Source organism: Calidris pugnax, unplaced genomic scaffold, assembly GCF_001431845.1.
Source record: "Calidris pugnax isolate Ruff unplaced genomic scaffold, ASM143184v1 scaffold292, whole genome shotgun sequence".
In the NCBI taxonomy this organism is placed as follows: Eukaryota; Metazoa; Chordata; class Aves; order Charadriiformes; family Scolopacidae; genus Calidris; species Calidris pugnax.
Genome location: NW_015091082.1, coordinates 396,209 through 422,279, shown reverse-complemented (window position 1 = coordinate 422,279; position 26,071 = coordinate 396,209). Strand labels below are relative to the sequence as shown.

Genomic DNA, 26,071 nt, shown 5'->3' with positions numbered 1-26,071 from the left:
GGGGGTGGGGAACAGAAAGCAAATATAATTAACCATTTTTTCAAGCAGGCTTCCCTCGCAGAACATTCGGAACGACATTTTCATCACCCTTGCGGATTTGAAATAAATAAAAAAAAAACCACGGGGAAACCCGTGATGGCTGCTCATGGGTTAAAGCAGTCCCTCCTCTGCAGCCACCAGCCAGCCTGGGGGGGGACCGTACTTACCACCCAGCACCTTGCCAGCCCCACGCCACGCTGAGCCACCCCCCCACGGCGGGCGACTGCCCCTCGTGCCACGGGCAGCCCACGGCTGGTAGGGGGGGGTTTGGTTAAGAAATAGAGCTGAGGACTTCTCCCGAGCTGGGCTTCACGGCTGGGTGAAGCTGGGTTTCCTACAGCCACCAGGCTACGCAAGGATCCTACAGAAATCCTTCTGCTGCCCTTAACACGCTGCCATTAATTTGCGTTAATACCTGTTAGGAAATGAGAGCGTTTTCCCAAAAAACAGTGACTCTTAGCGTCCGGTCATCACCAGAATATAACACAGACAGCACAAGCCAGTACATCCCCGTAGAAAAAGAGAGTTACAATAAAAATCCTCCGTTCCCCTGAAATTCCAGAAACAGGTTTTGATGCTTCCTAAAGCCGCCTGACCCGGCTTTCTCACCTCTACGTGTTGATTATTTTTTTTCCCCCTCCAAGCTTTGCCACGTAGCTGAGCAAATATACCCGCCGCTCTGCCCACTCCTCCTCATTCTTCTGGGAAAGGTTCTGGTCTTAAAAAATCCACCTTTTGCTCTCCCATCCCTGAAGAGAAGATGACATGCCGTGGCGAAGGCGCAGAGCAATATCCCGGTGAGCAGGGAGGGATGCTCCCAGTGCCGTGTGGGAAAGACTGTCGCATCCCAGGAGGGCATCCCGGGAGCCCAGGTGTGGACACAAGCTGTCCTGGTGCTGGCTGACAATGGGAACACCTCGCTGCCCCCCTTCCCAACCCTTATTAGCTTCATAGGTCTTTGCAGGAGACCTTCGGCGGCTCAGGCAGGTCTTGGCGGAGGATGGGGAGCCTGTCTCCGGGTACCACGTGTAAAAGGACAGGCTGCTGCGAAAGGGCGAGCTGAAGCACCCAAATAATCTCCCTCCTACCAGTAAATCCACCGTGAAAGACCCTTTTGGTCCCTTAAAGCTTCCCCAGGTCTGCCCCCCCCCCACCCCGACCCGTGCTGCTGTGATGGGGCAGACGTGCCCGCTCTGCCAGGAGGCATTAAAGATTACACTTCTCATACTTTTTAGGAAGTGATATAAATTGCTTCAACCTGCTTTTGGACCCATTGTGCTGCTTTCTCCTACTTCATGTTGGGGCTAGCGTTAAGGGCAGGGCTTCTTAACCTCACCTCCTATTGCAAAACCATCATTTTAAACCCCTTATGCCTGCAAATGCTTCCTACCCCCGGGAGGGAAGCGGCCACACCAGCCACCTCACGGAGGAATAACCACTCGCCCACACACATTAAAAACTCCAGTGAGCTGCTCCTGAGCAGGGCAAGAGACAGAATTGCTCGTCGGAGAGTTCAGATGTCACCCACAGCCCTGTCCCCACTGCTGAGGTGAGGGACGGGCAGCTTTCTGCTGAGCAGGAGGGAGAAAGGATGCTGAGGTCAAGACCCTGCCCAGGCAGAAATACGGTCATAAAACCCATCTTTTTTTTTTCACCAGAGCCTGAGAGAAGACCTGGTCATTCCTGCAACATACAGTCGACTCAATCTTTTTTTGTTTAACTTGGTGATAAAGTGCTGCCATGCGAACTGCAAGGACACTGGTGGTTATCCTAAGCACACAAACTCCGTATTCCCCCCACTCCCCCTCCATTTCCTATGATGCCCGAGCCACTTCCACTTGCTTTGTCACTCCTAAGGCAATCTCTGAGCACCGCAATTCAATTTTCCTTGCCCAATGGCAGCAGAGAGAGCACGCTAACCAGGTCAGGCAACAAAATGGGAACCAACAGGCCAACACTAATGCACACCAAGGGTCACCAGCACGGCGCCTTCAACCCACCCCATGCTCAGCAACGGGGACACGGACAATACTTGCACGTCTTGACTGGATAGGGATGACCTAAATATCTGCGTTTCAGAGGCAGCAACGTGCACGAGGAACATCTCCCTCTCTTGCCCGTGGTTCCGTAGAATTTGCAAGGGAAATAAACCAAAGAGGATAGTCTGGGTTCCCATGATAGGTCCATGTGGATAGTCCATACCGTTGCTGTCTGTCAATGCCATTAGGAATTCCATTTAGAAGGAACAACGCAAATCTGCCTTCGTTAATCATCTCCTCCAGTTTTGCTAATGAATATGACTGCTGCCCCTTTCTTCTCCCAGATTACAGACCTCAGGCTTTTCCTCCTGTAACCTCAGCTTATGAGACATAAAGATAAGTCACAAACAAGACGAAACAGCCTCGTCATGCAAAACCATAATCCACAGAGCTCTTCAGTCAGGTGAAGCAAAATTCCCACCGTGTACAAATACGGCACCTCCTTGGGGTGGAAGCAGCTTAGATCCACCAGTAGGGGTGTAAAAAAGGGCTGTGGGGCAATGGGAGAGGCTGGATTCAACAGCCCCAGGGTCTTTATGGGTCTACGGGCCTAGAAAACACAGATGCAGAAAGTTTTCTTTATGTTATTTATGTCTTTCTCATCCGGATATAGAGAATTACTTGCCTGCCTTGGCTCCTGCAGCGTTGCTCTTTGTGGCAGGGAATAGGAAAGAAAATACATCCCTCATAAAAGACTACCTGCTCTTAGGGAGTGATGGCTCTGCACACAACGGCCACCTTTTAGCTGCCGCAGGAGGATGAGTGTTCGGTCTTTTAAAACAAAGAGCACAATAAACCACAAAAGAACCTTACAGGTGTAGAGCTGTGCTTTGATTTTAAGGGCAGGGACAGGTCAGAGGGTGTTTCACCCAGCCTGGTTTAACCAGCTCTTTGCTGAGCCTCTTTTGGAAGGATTCACAGTAAACCTGTTGTTCCTCAGTTGTTTTTTTTCCAGTGAGACAAGCTGACCCTACAGCTGCACTGGTCCCAGTGCCCTTGCACTCACTGAGCTTAACGAGGTGAGCCCCAGCTCCCTGGTAAAGGCTGAGTTTATCTGAGCTGCAGCTGCCTCAAGTTTGGTTTGACTTAGAGATGTGCAAAAAAGCCCCTCTGAAATTACAGAGTGGTTTGGGTGGGAAGGCAGCTTAAAGACCACCCAGTGCCACCCCTCGCCCTGGGCAGGGACACCTCCCACCACACCAGGTTGCTCCAAGCCCCCTCCAACCTGCCCTTGAACCCCTCCAGGGATGGGGCAGCCACAGCTTCTCGGGGCAACCTGGGCCAGGCTCTCACCACCCTCCCACCAAACAAGTTCTTCCCCACAGCTCAGCTCCATCTCCCCTCTTGCAGGGTCAAACCCTTCCCCCTCCTCCTAGGGCTCCCCTCCCTGATCCAGAGTCCCTCCCCAGCTTTCCTGGAGCCCCCCTTCTTTAGGGACTGGAAGGGGCTGGAAGGTCTCCCCGGAGCCTTCTCTTCTCCAGGCTGAACCCCCCCAACTCTCTCAGCCCCCCCTCCCAGCAGAGGGGCTCCAGCCCTCCCAGCATCTCCGGGGCCTCCTCTGGCCCCACTCCAACAGCTCCATGTCCCTTCTGATGTTGGTGGCCCCAGTGATTATTGCCAACAGGGCGCTGATCGCAGGAGGGAAAGCTGTCCTCCCTCTGCACCCAGCTTTGCCAGCAGTTTTTTTTGGGCCCCTGAGATGCTCTTTCCCTCTCACGGCTCCACGCCAGCAATGAAAGCTCTACGAGTCCTTTCATACTCACAAGGACATCTATACAGCCCCCAAACCTTCGGCGGCTTAATGCAGCTGGAAGTGCCCGGGCCGTAGTAAGCATCTGTATAGAAAATGAAGATGGAGGAGCAGCCTCCAGCTCCCTCTCTCTCAGCTGCCTCCTCTTTGTGTTTTCTAAGTGAGAAGCAATAAAAGCTGATTTACGTCATTAAAGCCAGCAGATGTGACGGATGCAGACAGACGGGCAAATCAGCTGACTGAGGAGATGCTGCTTTTACTGCTGGGTTTTTGGAGAGGCACCACGTTAGCAGGGAGGAGAGCGAACCCTTGGGGGTCGAGCTGGGAGAGGACCAGAGTCCATTCGTGCTAGGGGGGCATAAATTAGGGGCGGGCAAGATCCGACACCATCATTTTTTTTCCTATTTCCCTTGGCCTCGCTCAGGGTTGTTTGCTGGGGCTTAGGCAGGGGTGGCGATGCCGAATCCTTCCCCCTTGTGTAACCACAACGGCGGTTGCGTCTGCCCTCCTGCTGCTCAGCATCCCCAGAAATCCTTCGTGACACCCACAGAGCTTCCCGTGGGTCTGCCCTCTCCCAGCGTATCCTTCTCAATCATCTCCTGGGTGCCTTTTTCCCTGCCCGGCCGCAGAGCTCAATGGCCCTGAGCTGATGGCTGGAGTTTTTCACCTCATGTCGGGAGATTTCGGCTCCTTCCCAGTAAATCCTACCGGGCAGAGCATTCCTTGAGCTTATCAGGTCAGAGGGAGGTGACAACTGAGGACTGTAAATGAGTGGGCATGAGAGGTGTCTCAGTCTGGAGGGACACAGCCGTGGTGTTAACATTGCCCTGAATTCTGGCATCAATACAGAATCATAGAATCCCATGGGGTTGGAAGGGACCTCTGGAGATCATCTCCTCCAACCCCCTGCCAAAGCAGGGCCACCCAAAGCAGGTCCCACAGGAACGTGTCCAGGTGGGGTTTGAATGTCTCCAGAGAAGGAGACTCCACCACCTCCCTGGGCAGCCTCTGCCAGGGCTCTGCCACCCTCATAGGAAAGAACTTCCTCCTCAGGTTTAAGTGGAACTCCTTATACTCAAATTTGTGCCCATTTCCTCTTGTCCTGCCCCTGGGCACCACTGAAAAAAAGACGAGCACCGTCCTCTTGACACCCTCCCTTTCAGTATTTATAAGCATTGATCAGATCCCCCCTCAGCCTTCTCTTCTCCAGACTCAAAAGACCCAAGTCCCTCAGCCTCTCCTCAGAAGGGAGATGTTCCAGGCCCCTCATGATCTTTGTAGCCTCTGCTGTCCCCTCTCCAGCAGTTCCCTGTCCTTCTGGAACTGGGGAGCCCACAACTGGTCCCAGTCTCCAGATGGGGTTTTCCCTAGTACAGAGCAGAGGGGCAGGATGGCCTCCTTCCACCTGCTGGTCACACTCTTCCTGATGCCCCCCAGGATGCCATTGGCCTTCTTGGCCACAAGGGCACATTGTTGGCTCATGATCAAACGACCCAAACCACCAGGCGAGTTCATCAAACAGTTCCCCAAAGCTCATAAACCCGTCCCAAAGGGGCCAGAAACCACTTCCCCTCCCCTCTTTTTGGGGAAGACACAACAGCTCCATAACAGCACTCTCTTCCTCAGCTCCTTCCTCATCACCAGCTCTCCACAAGCCTGACCCCTTTACCAGCAGGAGAATAAAGAGACAGAGACTGGGCTCGGACGAAAACCATTACCAGGATGGCCTCCGAGTCCTCCTCGTTAGACAGATGCCACCGTGTGCTTGCCACAGCCGTCGTTAGGCCCAAAAGCCTGCACCCCCAACGCACCGAATGCAGGGCCAGAAGCCAGTAATGAGGCTTCTTGCATCCTTTCTGTGTATTTAATTCACTTGTATTAATTGCACTCTAATGCCAGGCAGCGCACAGCTCCTCGCTAGCTTTATTTCCAGATGGTATTTTGAGCCTAATGTCGCAGTGGGAAGTCATAAAAGCTCTCCTGGAGCAAATTACCTGAGGAATCAAACAGTTCCAGTCTCGCTTTAGGGAAAAAAAAACAGGATTTCTGTAGTCTGAAGGAATAGGTTACGCTCCCAGCCTGCCTGGGGGGTGCAGGGCTTTTCTGTGCCTCCCCACCACGGCATGACCACCGCCCCAATGCTTGGTTTAAAAGCCCACCGAGCTCCGTCTCCTCCTTTTGGACACAGGGTCCCATCAGCACATTTTGAAAAAAAACACACCCAGCTCAGCTAGAAAGGAGAAATAAACCACTGCGACTTGACCCGTGCGAGAAGGCGTTACCTGGGGCGTGCAGGACTTCATTTCGGAGAGTGCAGAGGAGGAACAAATCCCCCCCAGGATTTCAGAGCCAAGAAGGGAACGACCAACAAAAAGCATGTTGCTGTGACCCCCCCCCACCCCCACAGTGAGCATTCGGCGATCTCCGAGCGGTTCCCCCCTCCCATAAAAAAGAGTCGGGGCCTCCGGGACCCTCTTTAGACTCACCGTGGTTTCGTCTTCATGGAGCACCTGGTCGTAGCCACTCAGCGCCACGCAGAAAATGATCGCCGTGACGTCCTCGAAGCAGTGAATCCACTTCTTGCGTTCTGACCTCTGGCCCCCAACATCAAAGAGCCTATGGCACAGAAGAAGACCGTCAGCGCCCTGCTCTTCCTTAATGAGGAGGTAACTTCTAGCAGTTTGTGGTGTTTTCTGACCGTGTGGTCCCTGGAAGGTTCCAAACACACAGCAACAGGTCTGTAACCACAGGCTGTGTCTTCTCCAGAGCCTGGAGCTGAGGAGGACCAGGAGGAGCATAGAATCATAGAATCATTCAGGTTGGAAAAGACCCTCGGGATCCTCAAGTCCAACCATCAACCCTGCTCTACAAAGTTCTCCCCTACACCATGTCCTCCAACACCACATCTAAATGACTCTGAAACACGTTCAGGGATGGTGACTCAACCACCTCCCTGGGCAGCCTATTCCAGTGTCTGACCACTCTTTCTGGGAAGAATTTTCTCCTAACGTCCAGCCTAATGTCTCCTAATGTTCAACCTACCCTGTTGCAGCTTGAAGCCATTCCCTTGTTCTATCCCAAGGAATCTTGTTCTATCGCAATTACCTGTGAGAAGGGACCAGCACCAACCTCTTAACAATGTCCTCTCAAGTAGCTGTAGAGAGTGATGAGGTCTCCCCTCAGCCTCCTCTTCCTCAAACTAAACAGTCCCAGCTCCTTCAGTCTCTCTTCATAAGATTTCTTCTCCAGGCCCTTCACAAGGTGTCGCAGCTCAGGGATGTGGGGATCTGTGGGAGATCCTCAGCAGCCTGCTGGGTCGCAAGGGGCCAGCGGAGGTGGAGACTCTTGAGTTTTGACTTTGAGACACTCTTGAGTTTTAAATGCTCTAAATATCACGTGTGCAGCTTTCTGTCATCATGGCCTCTTCTCTCTACTGGCTGGCATCATGAGGGTCAATATGTGGCACTAACCACATGTGACAGACCCACTTTAGAGATAAGATTTGGCCAAATTACATTTATGAGGCTTGACTGGACTCGGGGCTGATCTCATATTATTCCTCCCATCAATGCAGTGTCGTTTGGGTTAGAAGAAGCTACCATGAGCTCCTGTCTAAAAGGCAGTGATTTTCAAGATAAGATTGCCCAACGTTTCATGTTGTTGACCCCCCCACAAACCGCCGTGTCCTCTGCAGTGGGAGCCACCTGTGCATTACCCAGCAGTTTAACAATTTCTCCTTTGGGAGCTATGGGGAAACCCTGAGAGGAATAGATGCCCTGAAACTTGACCAGTATGTGCACTTTTAGACTAACCTGAAGTGGAGGTTTTTGAATGTGAAGTGGGTTTCTACGATGCCAGTTGTTTTGACCCTGGTCCGGAGGATATCCTGCTCCGTGGGCTGGTAGTCTGCAGCTCCGATTCGATCTAAGCTGTCTAGGTAGCTGCGAGAAGAAGGGAAAAGAAAAAGAAAACAGATAAGAATAAGACACGCACTAATCTTTGCCAATCTCAGATGAATCCTTCAGCTTCCTATTAATCTTTTTCAATCTCAGTTTTCACGGCTGGAGGTATTGTAGTTAAAGGAAAAAAAAATAATAATAAAATAATCCTATTCTGGGGAAAAAGAAACGTGAACAAACCCCACTAACCTAAGCATAAAATCTGATAGTGAACCGAAAGCAGGAAATTAAGTGTGAGCCCTGATTGCAATCCGTGAAAATACAGAGTCTTACAATATGACTTGCTATTTTTATTCCCCGGGGGATGAAGGTCCCCCGTGGGTCCATCGTGCCGGATGCTGTACACACGCAGGCTGTGCTGTGAGGGGTTGTTCAGACAAGAGGGGGGAGCACATGGATCTGGCTCCCAGAAGAGAGAGGTTGAGCCGCCTTCGGGAGATGCCTCTGTCTCTGCCGGGAAAGGAGGGAGATGGGGGCAGTTGTTCTGATGAGATGCTGCGCCTCTGGTCAGCCCAAAGGAAGGGAGATGAATCCCCCGGAGTCAGTCACCATTCCAGTTCACAATCCAGCACAGGGCTGGGACTGCGGGTAAAATCCAGGGTTTGCTTAGATGGTGATAATCTGGGAATATAAACTATTTTTTGGGAAGGGGCGGTAAGGCGGAGATTTAACTTTCTAAAACACTTGGATAGTTTAAACTTTGGGTAGGAAGCCCTGTCTTTTGGCGTGAAATGTCTTTGTAGAGGAACCCTACAGCTGCGCACGTTACGACCACCACCCATGTTTTCATCCACACATGAAACAATTTTTTGAAACCACACAGCCCAACTCCATGCAATTTACAAAGAAAAGAGGAAGATCAAGACCACCAGGCTGGAGGGGGCTTGGAGCAACCTGGTCTGGCGGGAGGTGTCCCTGGCCAGGGGCAGGGCATGGGAACTGGTTGGGCTTTAAGATCCCTTCCAAACCGAACCTTTCTATGATTCTATGATCATTCACAGAATCACAGAATCCTCTAGGTTGGAAGGGACCTTCAAGATCATCTTGTCCAACCATCAACCTAACTGACAAAAATAGACACCCACACAACAAACAAGGAACATCATCACTAAACCATACCTCCCAGCACTACATCAACCCGTCTTTTGAACACCTCCAGGGATGGGGCCTCAACCCCCTCCCTGGGCAGCCCATTCCAATGGCTGAGAACCCTTTCAGTGAAAAAATTTTTCCTAATATCCAGCCTGAACCTCCCCTGGTGCAACTTGAGGCCATTTCCTCTTGTCCTGTCGCCTGTGACTTGAGAAAAGAGACCGACCCCCACCTCTCTACACCCTCCTTTCAGGGAGTTGGAGAGAGCAATAAGGTCTCCCCTCAGCCTCCTCTTCTCCAGGCTGAATAACCCCAGTGTTCCCTCAGCATCTCCTCATAAGACTTATTCTCCAGACCCCTCACCATCTTTGTCGCCCTTCTCTGGACCCGCTCCAGCACCTCAATGTCTTTTTTATGGTAGGGAGCCCAAAACTGGACACAGTACTCAGGGAGAGGCCTCACCAGTGCCGAGTACAGGGGGACAATCTATGAATTCTATGAATTTACCCGCGAGTGCAAGCAGGTGTGAGCTGGACCCACTCACAAAAGACAGCGGTGATGTCTAAGCTTGGCTTTCTCTTCCTGTTTAGCTAAATGTGATTTATTCATTCAATTTTTTTTAAACGCAGAGTGACCTAGTCACACCGACCAGCTCGCAGCATATTTCCCCCCTGTGCTTTGCCAAAGCACATCCCGCTTGGCTGGAACATGCCGCCCTGGTCCTGCTGCTGGAGATGCTTCTCCTGTGTGTCCTGGAGGGAGTGCTCTGAGCCAGGGCTCCGGAGAGGGACAGAACCACAGCATCACACCCCAGAAAACTCACTGCCACCGTCTCTCATGCCTCCCCAGCTAGCCTGGAAAAACAAAACCCAACCAAACTCCACGCTATGGTGAAAAACAACCCTCACCCCACTCACATCACACATTTTGGCTACCCACCATATTTATCAATCGCTTTTTTGCTAAAGAGCCGCAAGAATCACGTCACCCAGAATAAAGCATATAAGCCAAGCAGGCTTATTTTTTTGTTGTGCCCTTTTTCAAGCGGTTGAAGCCATTGTGGTTTTTGTGACAGATGCTCCCTTAATAGCCTTATGATGGGCCCTGGATGGATGAATGGGGCTTCATTTGAAATCAGATCCTCCGCTGCGACGGCTGAAGCCATGATCACTCATCTATTCACAACTGGTGTCAACTCCTGTTATTTAAGAGACAGCTGCATTTCTTCACATGTCCCCACAGACCCAGGCGGCTCTGCAGCGCTGTTCTTCAGAGACCCAGCCTCTCCTCTGTCTTCAGGAACAAAAAATTCTTCAAGGTGATGATAAGAAGTGGAGGTGTGAGAGACGGGAGGATTTTCCCTCCCTCCCACAGCTCTTGGCAGTACCCCGAACACTTTTATCACTTCCTCCATCTTCATTTTCCATATTTTCCCATAATTCAACTCTCTTCAATTTATCATTCCCTCTTAATTATTCTTGCCTTTGAGATCCTCCTTTAATGCTGGGAGTGCAGCAAATGAAGAAATCCGCTGCAAACTGGCCAAAGGACTCGGCATCCCAGCAGCCCAGTGTCAGAGGAGTTCATTACTGTAATTACTGCCTTCAACGTGTGATGACTTGCTTGTGAAGAGCAGCATCCTTGAAGCCCCAGGCTGCGTGCTGGGTCTTCAGGGGGTTCTCGCTCTCGCTACCGGCGTGCACAGCCTTCAGCTCTTCCACATGGCATTCCCCTTGGCTTCCCGACAGCCAATTAGCTCCAGATTTGATTGGATCCTGCACACAACCAGAAGACTTGAGAGGGGACCTCATCGACGCTGAGCAATATCTAACGGGCGGGTAGCAAGAGGATGGGGCCAGACTCTTCCCAGTGGTGCCCAGTGACAAGACAAGGGGCAACGGGCACAAACTGTAACACGGGAAAGTCCATCTCAACCTGAGGAGGAACTTCTTTGCTGTGAGGGTGGCAGAGCCCTGGCAGAGGCTGCCCAGGGAGGTGGTGGAGTCTCCTTCTCTGGAGACCTTCCAAGCCCACCTGGACACGTTCCTGTGGGACCTGCTCTGGGTGGCCCTGCTTTGGCAGGGGGTTGGAGGAGATGATCTCCAGAGGTCCCTTCCAACCCTGACCACTCCGTGATTCTATGATTCCCAGTGCTTAACTGGTGCTGTGACAGAGGAATATCCAGTATCTCCAATACTCAGCCTGACCCGGCTTCAGGAGAGCTGAGCTCTGTGCCTCCAGTGCCTCGGCATCACTCCCATGGGAAAGCATCCAGCCTGGCCACTGGGCACCCCAGCTCTGATACCTGCTTGCCCCAACGCACCCTCTGCTTTTTCTATTAACTCCCCTCTTCACCCTCTTCCCTCGCCTCTTGCCTTTTCCACTGTTCTCCACGTGTTTCTCAATGACTTAAATTCTTTCAGCTGCCTGAGTCTGCTCTTCGTCTGCTCCTGGTAGTCTCCATGAGGGCTGGCCATCAGTTTACACAGAGGTACACAACAGCGTCAGTGCTGGTTTTGAGGCTGCATTCCAAAACTGTTTACTCCTCTGGCTGCTCTCCCCTGGAATTTCTCCCATCTCGGGCTGCAGCGGATATTTTTTTTTCCACTGGACTTGGCCGCAGCTGAGCTCCTCTCTCCCCTCTTCCGTGTCATCCTCCTTGCATCCGAGCTGGCATCTGAGCTGTCAGGCCAACATCCAGCTGCGGGGATGGGAAGCTCAAGATGGATGCTGAGCTGATTTTTAGCTGCTGCTTCTTGGGAACGGGAAGCTTTGGATGCTGAGCTGATTTTTAGCTGCTGCTTCTTGGGAACGGGAAGCTTTGGATGCTGAGCTGATTTTTAGCTGCTGCTTCTTGGGAACGGGAAGCTTTGGATGCTGAGCTGATTTTTAGCTGCTGCTGCTTCTCCTCCTCGGTTCCTGCTGGAGGTATCTCCGAGGCTTCACCCAGGGTTCCTTGGAAGGACCTGCTGGGTGCAAGCCTGAGCTGGTGGAGGATGGGATGCGCTGGGGGTGCCACCTCTTTGGGAACAGGGAAACCCAAGTGGGGACAAGTCACCACACATGGGTGACAGCACTCCTGGTACGCCCTCTGAGAGGCAAATCTAAAGGCCAAACTGTTGCTGGAGATCAGTTGTCGCAGCCAACAGGCTCGATGACACATATTCCCCCCAGAAGCTGGCATCTGCTTAACCAGCAGAAATGGGAGCACTTTGGAGGTCGTGGGGGGACCGCTCGGCTCTCCCCTCTTCCGTATCATCTTTCTGCTGGCATCCCAGCTCCTTCCACTTCCCAGCTCCGGGGTTTGCAGGCCGGAGTGGAAGCCTATCTGAAACGATACATCAGCTCCTCTTTGCCTTGCCCAGGGCTTGCAGGGGTTAAAAAACAAGCCGAGGAAAGGTTAGGAGGTTTTTGAACACAAGAGTATTTTTGAGTAACCCGCTAGCATTTATACTCCTGAGCCGAGCAGCTTCATTACCGCTTATATCTTTTATCTTAAACGCTTTGTTTTGAAGCAGATTGCAGGTTTCTGAGTCACCCAGTTTATTGGGCTCGGGGAGGTGAAGCCCGACTCTATTACGCCGCTAAAAGCAAAACGCACAAGAAATAGCATTTCCCAAATACGAGGAGAGGAGCTCATCGAACGGAGGCTACAAAAGGCAGACGCTCTACAAGGACAAGCCAATACTAAATATCTCCACAGAGAAATATTGGAAATAGGGAGTAAAGACAGGTTATTGTGCCTCTGCTCTGCCCTGGTGAGGCCACAACTGGAATCCTGCGTCCAGTTCTGGGCTCCCCAGTTCAAGGGAGACAGGGAACTGCTGGAGAGAGTCCAGCGTAGGGCAACAGAGATGATGGAGGGATTGGAGCATCTCCCTGATGGGGAAAGGCTGAGAGAGCTGGGGCTCTTGAGCCTGGAGAAGAGAAGGCTGAGGGGAGACCTTCTTAATGCTGACAAGGATCTAAAGGGTGGGTTGAAGGAGGAGGGAGCCAGACTCTTTTCAGTGGTTCCCAGTGACAGGACGAGGGGCAACGGGCACAAGCTGGACCATGGGAAGTTCCACTCCAATCTGAGGAAGAACTTCTTTGGGGTGAGGGTGGCAGAGCCCTGGCAGAGGCTGCTCAGGGAGGGTGTGGAGTCCCCTTCTCTGGAGATCTTCAAGCCCCACCTGGATGCTCCTGAGTGATGTGCTCTGGGCAACCCTGCTTTGGCAGGGGAGTTGGACTGGATGATCTCTAGAGATCCCTTCCAGCTCTGACAATTCTGTGATTCCATGACTCATTTGCAGTGCCGTTGGTGCCGGAGACGTGCAGGAAGGATTGCTGTCAGCATTATCCCACAGGAACGGAGCGGTGGCCACAGCCTACCTGCAGCATCTGGATGGGGACCCCCTCCCCAGGCACTCTGCCACCACGGGAACCTTCTCCCAGGGCTGCACAACCTTTGCCAAAGGCTCCACCGGCTGCTTTTTGGGTGAAGAAGAGTTGCCGAGGTGGGTGGTGATTCCCACCAGTGGTGGTCCTATCCAGTGGTCAGAGCTGGGTACCCGTGGGACAGCTTAGACAGATGGACAATCACCTCTCTTGAGGTCATGGCAATAAAATGGTTAAACATCCATTGGGTTTTTCTTGCCTCAAAGGTGACAGTCCTTTTGCAGGCAGCATCCCTCCAGAATTGAGCTCATGTCCTCACGTCCTTGGTGCTCCAGAAGCCTTGGTGAAGCAGCAGCTACAGCCTGGGGTGGGCTTGCAGACAGGGCAGTGGGCACTTCAGGAAAGCAAGCCTGGGGACACCAGCATCCCGTTCATCCTGCTGGTCCCGGTCGCTGTCCACATCTCCTCCGTGAAGGAAAGGCCAAGCGTGGGACACCCTGGCCTCCTCCTGTTGGCTCACGTTGTGTTTGATTGAATGAGCAGAGCCTCATTTGTCAACAGATGCAGCTGAGTCACTGCCGGGCTATTTTCTACTCCTGACTTGAGGGTCAGCTCCAACGTTGTCTCTCCTGGCAAGCGCTGAGTTTTTAATCAAGGTTGTCACCAGCAGGATCCATCTCATCTACTTCTAGGTGCTCAGGCGAAGATGTCTCCACCCAGGTGGTCCTTCCTCATTCGCAGATGGAAATGGGCATTTCTAATGCCTGTTATCTGTATCTGGCCTTAGCTTTACCCTGACTTCTTCCTTCCTCTCAGTGACCGACCAGTAGCTCAGCATATATTTAGCATTAAACCCGTTTAATACATAGTGACTGCAGAGTAAGGATTCAGAGGAGAAGCACTGGGCTTAGAGTAAACTCTTGTAGTATCTTCCATCAGAAGAGAAAAATGTTTGTATGCTGCTTCCCCAAGGCGTGATACGGCTCGGTATGGCCACCCAAGGCACCAAACACCCGGAGGCTGTGGCACCGCAGTGTTTTTTCCCTGCAGAAGCCATGCCCAGCCATATTTGCTGCATTATTTTAGGGAAAGGGGGGGGAAAAACCCACTTAGTCCGGCCTCGATGGGAATCACACGGATTACAGCATGGGCTCTGCTGTCCTGTTGCTGCTCCTGATGATGATAAACCTCACCTCACATCCAACCAGATGAGGCACCGGCATGAGATGCTCCCCAGCTTCCCTCCCCCAGACCCAGCCAGCCACAAACCACCTCTGATGCCCACTTCCTGCTGGCTACTAACAGCTGGAGTGACAGTCACCAGGGCCGGGGATCACTGGGGTTATTTTCACAAAACCATAGAATCACAGAATCACATTGGGTTGGAAGGGACCTCTGGAGATCATCTAGTCCAACCCCCTGCCAAAGCAGGGCCACCCAGAGTAGGTCCCACAGGAACGTGTCCAGGTGGGGTTTGAATGTCTCCAGAGAAGGAGACTCCACCACCTCCCTGGGCAGCCTCTGCCAGGACTCTGCCACCCTCACAGCAACATGTTCCTCCTCATGTTTAGGTGGAACTTCTTACATTCAAGTTTGTGCCCATTTCCTCTTGTCCTGTCCCTGGGCACCACTGAAAATAGACCGGCCCCATCCTCCTGACACCCTCCCTTTGAGTATTTATAAGCATTGATCAGATCCCCCCTCAGCCTTGTCTTCTCCAGACTAAAAAGACCCAAGTTCCTCAGCCTCTCCACGCTGGATGCCCTGGGTTTTCATTACTCTCCCCTGGGAAAGGAGGAGGATGGTCCCTGCTGTTACGAAGGAGGGTGAAGGATGCTACACCGCGATGCCTGCTGTTTGCCTGGCACTGAAGCAGGACCCCCAGCTGTTTGCTCAGGCCTGGCTGAGTGCAAGCGAGGGATGCACCCCTGGAAAAGGAACAGGCGTCGTGCAGAAGGCTGTACAGGGCTGGCACATCAAGATCAACTTGACAAGTTGATATTAATACTAATGATAGGCAGGAGGAATGAACAAAAGCAGGTTGGGGTTTAGCTGTCCTAGTTAGACTTGCAGTTTTTCCGAGGCATGACTGGATCCAGAATAATTTTTAGCAGCGCACGGGGATGAGCAGAGTCACCAAAAAGCAACTGCGCAGCCAAGGTACTTTGGGACACAAGGGTCTCCATGACCTGCTGGCTGTTTGGCCAGCAATATGTCATGGCCTGGTTACTGCAGCAATAAAAGGACGCTGCGGGAGGGTTTGAGTGTGTGATCAGAGAGATCTGGCTGGGGGAGAGGTGGGCTGTGGAGGAACAGCCAAGGCTAACAACCCACTCTGAAACTGGCTTGGAGTGGTCCCGGGAGAGCAGGAGTGGGCTCATCTTTCTGCAGTGAAATTTGAAAACTGGACACCAAGTAAGAGGGGATGATAAAGATTTTTTTTTTTTTTTTTTTTACATATTGGAACCTTTCAAAAGAGAAAACCAATGTGTCTGGATGAGACCAAGGACCCACCAAGCTCAACTAGTGCCCAAGAGCAGATGTTGAGAGAAGAACATGAATACAGGGCAAGCATGCAGCACCCCGGCAGTCTCCCCAGCCCCCAGTACTTCATGGGGATGGCAGAGTTTCCAAGAGAAGGGTGAGATCTCTATATTTATTACCCCTCCATGATTTTGATTCCAGAGATGTGCCTAGGTGCCTTTTGAAGCAATGTAAACTTCTAAAAGCTGCACCTGCAGCAAGAAATTTCCCAGCTCCTCTACCCTGTCTGTGAAAACCTGATTCTTTCTGGTTTTTAAGCTGCCATGTCAGGGTTTAACTTCGTTAATTATTGTACGGGAAGAGCTGTCCTCTCTCTCCTCCCTATTCCACACTTGTTTCTCTGTAGACATCTCCGCAGACCTCTGTACATCCCCTGGGAACCACCTCTGCTCTGCTCTTGAGATGTTCCTGCATGGAAGCACTTTGGAGCCTTCCATCACACCAGGAAGGGGCGACGGATCCTCATCTCCTGGATCCTCTCTGAGATAGAGAAAAGAGGGAGCCAGGACTGCTTTCTTCTCTATGTGACCCCTCTGCTTTATGGTCACTTAACACGATGCCACACGGAGAGGCAGACAGGTTGATGCCAGCCCCCTCGGAGCCGTTGTAGATCTGGCGGACGTGGTTTGCTCCCAGTGCTGGGAACCCTTTTAGAAGCCTCCTCATCCGCTGTTTATACAAAGCCTCTGTGATGGAGACCTCTGTTTAGCGCCGAGCCGCTGACCACAGGGCACCCTGGCCTTCGTTTTCATAAGCACTGGATTTTCACGGGGGCTGGCTCCCCACGTAAACCCGCCGGGATGACGCGTGGCTCCAGCTGTGCAAGGTCTTCTCCGCCGGTGGCCCTGCACCCAGGTGTCCTCCGCACGGCAGGGCAGACACAGGCTCTTCATTGAAGCAGAAGGTGGCTCAACAGCTCCAGTCCAGCTCTCGCTCCACATAAACCTCTGCTTCCCCCACGACCAGCTCTGAAGGACAGTAGCTGGAGCAGGGGTGAGGTGTGGTGGGACTCAGCGCCCTGGAAGCGAGCAGGATCTATGCCTAAACCTTTACGCAACAGAATAAGTGGGTTTGATGCCTTTTCTTTCTTTTTTTTTTTTTTTTTTTTGCTCCAGGAATGCTGTTACAAACCTGCTGACAGCGGAGCTGATGGCTTTCTATACTGTTTAAAAAAAAAATAAAGAAGAAAGGAAAGGAAAGAAAAGAAAAGAAGGGGCTAAAAATAAGCCACGGGGAGTTTGGGATAATGAAGGGTTTGTTCTGGGAAGGAGCCCTGATCAGAGGGCGCAGCCCCCGTGCTGCAGTGGGGCTCCCGGCTGCTTCCCCTGCTCGGCTGCTCCAGCCCAAACGGGGACAGACACCAGCAAAACCAGCCCCACCATGTCGTCCCCACCCCCAGCCAGCACATCGACAGGGGCACCACGGCCCCCTCTCCTCCTCCACATCACCTGGCAGCAGATTCCATTTGTCCCACGGCACCCCTGCCAGCTAGTTATTCATAGAACCATACAATGGTTAGAGTTAGAAGGGACCTTGGAGAACATCAAGTTCCAACGCCCCTGCCCTGGGCAGGGACACCTCCCACCACACCAGGTTGCTCCAAGCCCCCTCCAACCTGCCCTTGAACCCCTCCAGGGATGGGGCAGCCACAGCTTCTCTGGCCAACCTGGGCCAGGCTCTCACCACCCTCACAGCAAAGAATTTCTTCCTGATATCTCATCTAAATCTCCCCTCTTCCCATTTAAAACCGTTCCCCCTTGTCCTGTCCCTGCACTCCCTGACAAAGAGTCCCTCCCCAGCTCTCCTGGAGCTCCTTCAGATATTGGGAGGCTGCTCTAAGGTCTCCCCGGAGCCTTCTCTTCTCCAGGCTGACCAACCCCAGCTCTCTCAGCCTGTCTCCATCCCTCTGAGCATCTTCCTGGCCCTCCGCTGGACCCCTTCCAACAGGTCCATGTCCTTCCTGTGCTGAGGACTCCAGAGCTGGACACAGAATTACTCCAGGCCTGGGAAGCAAATGGCTCCGACTGCAGATGAAATTAGCACCGTGGACTTTAGCTTTTAGGTCTGCCACCGACCAGGGAGGTCCATCAGGGTTTGCAGGATGGGCCAGGACATCTATTTACACAGTAAATAGTAGCATGAACGTCTCCATTTCTAAGCTGGAAGGAAAAAATGAGGTATGGCAGGAGTATTTTTGTAGTGGTAGGTGTCTGTCTGTGGCAGGGGTAGCACTGCTGAGGGATTTAGATGTAAAGCATTAGTTAAAGAGATCTGTGCTCTCCTATCAAGTAGACAGAGGATGCCCATAGCTGGATGATGGTGCAATTATGAGGAGTCGGGAGCTGACTTCAATCAGAGGCCCCATTTATCCCCTCACCATGCTGAGGAAAACGAGCTGCTGGTGATGGAGTGGGAATCATGTTTCTGGACCTTCTCATCCGTCCATTTTGCTGACCTATTAGCAAACTACAGGGATTTCCGCTTTTAAATCCCATTTAAGCATCCCTGCCAGAATCCGTGGATACCAAAACCAGCCAATGCTCTGCTGTGGACAAATACATCTTTGCTGTGAGGGTGGTGAGAGCCTGGCCCAGGTTGGCCAGAGAAGCTGTGGCTGCCCCATCCCTGGAGGGGTTCAAGGGCAGGTTGGAGGGGGCTTGGAGCAACCTGGTCTGGTGGGACTGGATGGTCTTGAAGGTCCCTTCCAACCCAAGCCATTCTGTGATTCTGTGACCCACAGCTAGCAAAAGCAAAACCTGGAAATTTCACCATTGGCTGCACGCTGAAAATGTCTTGGTTATCCCAGAGAAAGGTGAATCTCTTGGGAGTGTAAAATCTGTGCTGTCCAAATGGATTTTGTGGTCTTTCTCAGCGGCTTTCAGGCTGAGGCTCCTCCGAGAGGAGGAGCTTTGCTTGTGGTATTGCAGCAGCTTTGTTTCAGTCCAGGCCAGGTCCAGAAGCAGGGACACTTAAGGGAAAATTGAGGGAGTTTCTCATCCCTTTAGAAAACTTTCAGCCGAATCATTGTTAGGAGGAGGTCTGTTTGCTGTGTATCAAAATAGCTTGATCGTTTCCAGCAGGGAAGGCTGTCGGCTGGGCTGCTGAGATGTCCTGCTGACCACCTACTTTTCCATTCTCCCTCTCTTGCGGGGATGAGCATCATCAGAGGGGTCTGTAGTCGCAGCGTCCTGTCCCCAGACAACCACCCCTGGAAGGTTAGGCTCCTGCAGCCCACCAAACAGCTCCCAGGACTCAGCAGAGGTGGGCTGACCCCTTTGTTCTGCTTCTGAAGGTGCAGCAGGGAAGCGTGCGTGACAAAATCAGCTTGGAATGCTCCATAGGGGACTGCCCGGCTGCAGAGCTGGTGTGGGAGATGAGCCGAGGACACCACCACCACCAAGGCGTGTTCCTCCAGGAAGGCTTGGAGACACCTACTGTCTCTGCATTTGAGGTGGTGCAGAGACTTTCCCCTCTGCCCTGGGGACGTGCCCCTGCCAGAAGCTGGCTTTATAACGAGAAAGACAGCCTCTGCTATCTTCCCATGGACCTGCCAGTGACCACGAGCCGCGGGCCATGGTGAGCCAAGGGGGTGGACCAGGAATCCCTGCCTGCTTGGTGGGAGAGGTTTGAACCCACACAGGAGCTCTTCATTTCCAGGGGGGAGGATGGAGCTGGCCCAGAGCAGCGTTAGGTCTGGAAAAACATCAGGAGTTCCACCAGACAAGGGCGGGCTTTATTGCCAATAAATGCTGCTTTTTTTTGCCAAGCTTCCCCTTGGCTGTTGAAGGGGAGGAGAGCATCTCCAGCAGATGGCTGGTGAGCACGAGCATCACCCCTGCCTTCCCGTGCTCTCTGCTGCTGCTGGAGCACCTCAACGCTCGCTGAGCGTGATCGATGTGTCCGCCCAACCTCCCACTGGAGCAGGGAAATGGTATTAATCACACTTGCTTTAGGAGGAATGGAAGTGTTACGGGGAATGGAAGTCAGTTTTGTGGTCCCTAAATCAGAATCAGGAGCTTTAACCACAAGACCTTTCCACCCTGAGTTTTGTAACCCTTAAGCAATATCCTTCAGTGCTTTAATAGGGATTTTGCCCTATGTGGGATTTTGCCCACATAGAGGCAGATTCTATAAGGCTGGTAGAAATTTGCTGGCCTAAGAAATATATTCCCTACATAAAGAGCAGCCTATACAGCGGCACTACAATTGATGATTAAATCCTAAGTTAACCCATAATTTGAAGACAGATAAATAAATGCCTTTTTTTTTTTTTGGGTGAACAAAGAAGGCTGAAAATGGATGTTGTCGTGTACTTTTCTGCTCCATCCAATATAATTTCATGCATTCCTATATGGATTTTGATGAGTTCTGCAGATCAATGACGCTGCATTTAAACACAAGCTAAGCAGTAATTACAGATGCATGCAAGACTTATTCATCTGGTGGCAACGCACCAGCTGATGGAAGGATCAGCCGTGTCCAATCAATGTTTGAAGCTTCTCAAAATAAAGAGCTTTTTGGCTCCCACTGTGAAGTGGAAATAAAAATAACCCCTTGAAGCCCAGGAGTGCCCCCTTATGTCATACAACCATGGAATGGTTTGGGTTGGAAGGGACCTTAGAGATCATCTTGTTCCAAACCCCCCTGCCCTGGGCAGGGACACCTCCCACCACACCAGGTTGCTCCAAGCCCCCTCCAACCTGCCCTTGAACCCCTCCAGGGATGGGGCAGCCACAGCTTCTCTGGCCAACCTGGGCCAGGCTCTCACCACCCTCACAGCAAACAAGTTCTTCCCCACATCTCAGCTCCATCTCCCCTCTTGCAGGGTCAAACCCTTCCCCCTCCTCCTGGGGCTCCCCTCCCTGATCCAGAGTCCCTCCCCATCTCTCCTGGAGCCCCTTGAGGGACTGGAAGGGGCTCCAAGGTCTCCCCGGAGCCTTCTCTTCTCCAGGTTGAACCCCCCCAACTCTCTCAGCCCCCCCTCCCAGCAGAGGGGCTCCAGCCCTCCCAGCATCTCCGTGGCCTCCTCTGCTCCTGCTCCAACAGCTCCATGTCCCTCCTGTGCTGAGATGTCTCTGTGAGAAAGGCTGCAGGATGGGTCTGGGTGACAGTTGCACCGTTGCCCGTGCTAAGCCTTGCCTCTGTGCCCCCATATATGCTGTCCACCTTGGGTCTTCTTCACACACTTGCTGCATGACCCACTTCTCCCCAGGGCTGAGGACTGGACTGATGAGATTTAAGGCACATCCAACAGCTCCATGTCCCTCCTGTGCTGAGATGTCTCTGTGAGAAAGGCTGCAGGATGGGTCTGGGTGACAGTTGCACCGTTGCCCACGCTAAGCCTTGCCTCTGTGCTCCCATATATGCTGTCCACCTTGGGTCTTCTTCGCACACTCGCTGCGTGACCCACTTCTCCCCAGGGCTGAGGATTGGACTGATGAGATTTAAGGCACAAGTTGAGGAAAAAGGAAGAGGATGAGCAGTGGTGGAGGGAGCGGGCAGCCAGTGTGCCCTGGGATCATCTCCCGTGTGCCGCAGGGTGTCCAGGCAGCCCTTTCAGACACTCAGATGGGTGAGGGATTGGGGCATCTCCCTTGCAAGGAAAGGTTGAGGGACCTGGGACTCTTTAGCCTGGAAAGAGAAGGCTGAGGGGAGACCTTATTAATGCTTATAAGTATCTAAAGGGTGGGTTGAGGGAGGATGGAGCCGGACTCTTCTCAGTGGTTCCCAGTGACAGGACGAGGGGCAACGGGCACAAGCTGGACCATGGGAAGTTCCACTCCAATCTGAGGAAGAACTTCTTTGGGGTGAGGGTGGCAGAGCCCTGGCAGAGGCTGCCCAGGGAGGGTGTGGAGTCCCCTTCTCTGGAGATCTTCAAACCCCACCTGGATGCTCCTGAGTGATGTGCTCTGGGCAACCCTGCTTTGGCAGGGGAGTTGGACTGGATGATCTCTAGAAGGTCCCTTCCAACTCCATGGAAACAATTCCATGATTCCACGATTCCGTGACAGAGAAACCCCAGGTGAGACAGACAGGTCGTGGGGGTGACCTCTGCTCATTTAGCACATTTTCCATTTCCTACCAACTATTTTAAGCAGATGCTCTGGAGTCTCCCGTAGTGGTCGTGGACGTCTGAATGAGCCCACCAGGACCGAGCCTCAATGCCCCGCCATGTGTGCTCCACTTCAAAGGAAGCTCCACTGGTGCTGGGAAGCACAGGGAAGTGGAGAACCCACCCAGCCCTGCTCAGAGAGCAGCCGTGGGTGGGAAGAGGTTGTCCAGAGGTACGGCCAAAGTGTCCTGAGCTGAAAGCTCCTCTCTTGTCACCTTCAGGACTGGCACTGCCACCGTTGCATACAGGTGGGACCTGGTCGAGACTCTGGATCACGAGATGCAGCTCCTCGTGGCAGGTGGGTGAGAGGCTCTTGCCTCCTCCCTGGGCAGGACACAGGTAGTTGAGCTCCTGGGTAGAAATGTGTAGCTTTTTTTTTTTTTTCTTTCCCCTGAGTTTATTTGTAGCTTCTCTATTTCCGTCATTTCTTTGTTTACATATTTTTGTTCAATGAGATACTCCTCCGGGGATTTCTTTAACGCAAAGTTCCTGCTTCCAACGTTGGTTTAATTCGAGTAGAGGTTTTTTGCCTGGACTCTGCGACCGATTCCCAGCTCTCGGCAGCTTGTGTCAGCCTCCTCTTCCTCCTTCTTTCTCCCATCCCTGCCTGTCGCAGGATTTGGCCTCGCTGTTCAGCGCGCTCCCTGGTGCAGTATTTCTCACGTTGGGGATTGCAAGAGCCTTTTTTAACTGAAAATGCTTAAACTGACATGAAGGCTGCTCGGTAGGGTGCACTGGCTGGTATTTTCCCGACCGTGGATTTGGAAATCCATCGTCAAACCTTACGCACCAAGAGCAATGGGTTGGGAAACTCTGATTTATGCCGTTAGAAGTGCTGTCAGAGCCCCGGAGCCGCAGCCACTGCTCTCAGGGCGTTACAGTTTTGGAGCACTGGATGTCTTTTCCGTGCCGGTGCTCCCAGCAAAACCATCTGCTCACCGTGGCCCGGCAGGGACAGGGTTACAGGGAGGGAAAGAGCTCCATAAATCCCCGGCACGGCTCGGACCCACACGCCAAAACCCCCAGCCGACCCTTCCTTGGCGTGGCTCCACGGTGCGGCCTGTGCCTGGTTTCTCTCTCTCCCCTCCATTTCTTCCCTCCCTTCCCACCGGCACGGAGAAGGTGCTGCCAAAAATCCAGGCTCAGCACCATTTCTCCTCTTTTTTTTCCCCACCATCCCCCCCCGGCAATACATTCAGCCCCAGAAGAGATCCCCAAGGGGCGACCTTGGAGGAGGTGCCTTCTCCAGGTACCCAAGCTCTGGGATGCTTTAGATGCATAGGAGGCGGGGAAGGTGTGAGCCTGAGGATTTTGGCACAAGGAAGGGGGGGCTGTTCACTCCACTGAAATCCAGCCTCCTGCTGCCCTCAGTTGTGCTGTGGCCACCCAACTGAGCTGCTCTGCCCAGAGCCTGTGCCCGCAGAGCTACCCCGAGAGCCTGGGCACAGGGTGGGGGAGATGTCACACGGGAAATGGGAGGGTTTTTCTCATGGTGGGGGCTGGCAAAATAGTAGCTGTGGGGGGTGTGTGTGTTAGGCCAGCGGTCTGGAGGCGAGGAACAGACCTGGAGAAGGTGGAGTAGAAATTTATACACAGTCTCAGTGTTGCTTTTACTCTAAGAGGCAGGGTAGAAGGTAGGGATGAACGGATTGATACAGGCCTAGCGCTAGTTCTGTTTCAGGAGGGGAAAAAAATAGAAGAAATGAAGATAATAATAGGAAAAGGTCAAGAATCTGCCTAAAGGTACGTGGCTCACTGTGCTGGCTGAGATCATGCCCAGAGAGCGACATCCAGGCAGCAAAGCAGCAGCGTTACCTTCCACTGCCCAAACCAGTGAGTGTCCCATCACCCTGTGTGCTGGGAAAAAGAGGGTACCAGCCCCTTCCTGGGGGGGTACCAGCCTCTTCTGGAGCCTGCCACTCTCCGCAGGGCTGCTAACGAACCCCCAATTGATCACAGCCCTCCCCAGCGTGCTCCCTGCCGCCAAACACTAGGAAAAGGTCAAGAATCTGCCTAAAGGTACGTGGCTCACTGTGCTGGCTGAGATCATGCCCAGAGAGCGACATCCAGGCAGCAAAGCAGCAGCGTTACCTTCCACTGCCCAAACCAGTGAGTGTCCCATCACCCTGTGTGCTGGGAAAAAGAGGGTACCAGCCCCTTCCTGGGGGGGTACCAGCCTCTTCTGGAGCCTGCCACTCTCCGCAGGGCTGCTAACGAACCCCCAATTGATCACAGCCCTCCCCAGCGTGCTCCCTGCCGCCAAACACCCCCCTGGTGCCACCTCTCCTCCGAGATGCCCCACCGGCCATGCCCAAACCCATGATGCCAAGCCCCGGAGAAAGAAACCCTCTATTTCCCGCTTTCCCACCTAAAAAGCGGTAGGAAATCGATGGCCGGGGGTTGAATATTGGTGCAGCTCTTGGCCTGGATAAGCAAGAAACCGAGTGGTGTTTGCTACAGGGCTAATTAGAGCGATTATATCAATTAGTCTGTGAAATGATCAGTGCCCGGGGCTCCACCGGGAGAATCCCGATTTCAGTGGAACTGTCTCGGCTGAGTGCAGGGGCTCTGCTCCCGCGGGGGCACCGGGGCACCCCCCGGCCCTGCTCTGCCCACCCGCCTTTGCCACTCACACAGAATCCCATGGGGTTGGAAGGGACCTCTGGAGATCATCTCCTCCAACCCCCTGCCAAAGCAGGGCCACCCAGAGCAGGTCCCACAGGAACGTGTCCAGGTGGGATTTGAATGTCTCCAGAGAAGGAGACTCCACCACCTCCCTGGGCAGCCTCTGCCAGGGCTCTGCCACCCTCACAGCAAAGAAGTTCCTCCTCATGTTTAGGTAGAACTTCTTACATTCAAGTTTGTGCCCATTTCCTCTTGTCCTGTCCCTGGGCACCACTGAAAAAAGACTGGCCTTGACACCCTCCCTTGAAGTATTTATAAGCATTGATCAGATCCCCCCTCAGCCTTCTCTTCTCCAGACTAAAAAGACCCAAGTCCCTCAGCCTCTCCTTGGAAGGGAGATGCTCCAGGCCCCTCACCATCTCTGTAGCCCTCTGCTGTCCCCTCTCCAGCAGTTCCCTGTCCTTCTGGAACTGGGGAGCCCACAACTGGTCCCAGTGCTCCAGATGGGGCCTCCCCAGGGCAGAGCAGAGGGGCAGGATGACCTCCCTCCACCTGCTGCTCACACTCTTCCTGATGCCCCCCAGGATGCCATTGGCCTTCTTGGCCACAAGGGCCCATTGCTGGCTCATGGTCATCCTGTTGTCCACCAGGACTCCCAGGTCTTTCTCTTCAGAGCTGCTCTCCAGGTGCTCTCACCACTGTGGGCACCAGACTTTCATCAACCAGAGCGTGTTTACTGTCCCCATCGGGGAACCAAGACAAGGAGCTCCCACCCACTGACCAAAGGGCACCAGGGGCTCTCAGGGGTCCTGGGGGAGCTCTGCCTTCCCAGCGGGGGCCGTGCCACCATCCCCTCATGGGCACAGCTCTGGGTGTTTCATCCCCATCGTTGCCCAGTCCCGTGATTTTACAGCAAGTGGGACAGTGTTTGCTGCATTTTTTTTTCTTTCCTTCACTTTTCTTCTCTCTTAAAGCCTCACCCCCTCAAGGCTGGATATGAGATGGACTATTTGCTTAAGGAAATGAGAAAGGACTTTCCAGCTCTCCTGCTCACAGACAAAAGGCTTTAAAGTATAAGCCAGAGGGCTTAGGAAGCAGCAGATAAAAGCAATTTTCCAATGGTTGTCTTAATATATATTGAAAAACAGGGGCTTTTTAGCTAAGCTCATGATTGGTTTGGGATTTGACTCCCAACCTCAAACACCTGAGCATGGGGATGCTGCGCTGCTCCCCCTCTTCTACAAGGGGGGCTGTGTGTGCACGGGCTGGACCCCAGGAGAGGGCAAGGGGGAATGGAATGGCAGTGGCCCCACACCTCGAGTGGTCACCTCAATGATTTTCAGGCTCTCTTGTGCCGTGGGGTCAGTTGAGTCGCACCACCCCAGCACTGGCACCCCCTGAGCAGGGGCAGGACCAAGGATGGGGGTGACCGAGGGAGGGAATCGCTCCCCTCTGTGGTCCAGGGAGGGGAGGGAGCATCCCAATGGGAAACCCAGAAAGGCTGGTGGCCCTGAAAACGTGACGGGGGGGGGGG

At 53.0% G+C, this 26,071-nt stretch overlaps 1 protein-coding gene across 1 annotated transcript in view; it reads right to left on the bottom strand.

Annotated features, from left to right (window-relative positions):
- Positions 1–26,071, bottom strand: part of GNAO1 (guanine nucleotide binding protein (G protein), alpha activating activity polypeptide O) — a 128,268-nt gene that overhangs the window by 19,485 nt on the left and 82,712 nt on the right. Inside the window, exons 4-5 of the mRNA XM_014957356.1 lie at positions 7,641–7,769; positions 6,315–6,444 (exon numbers count right to left, since the gene is read on the bottom strand). Of these exons, the coding sequence (XP_014812842.1) occupies positions 6,315–6,444; positions 7,641–7,769 (259 nt within the window). The remainder of the gene's footprint in view (positions 1–6,314; positions 6,445–7,640; positions 7,770–26,071) is intronic.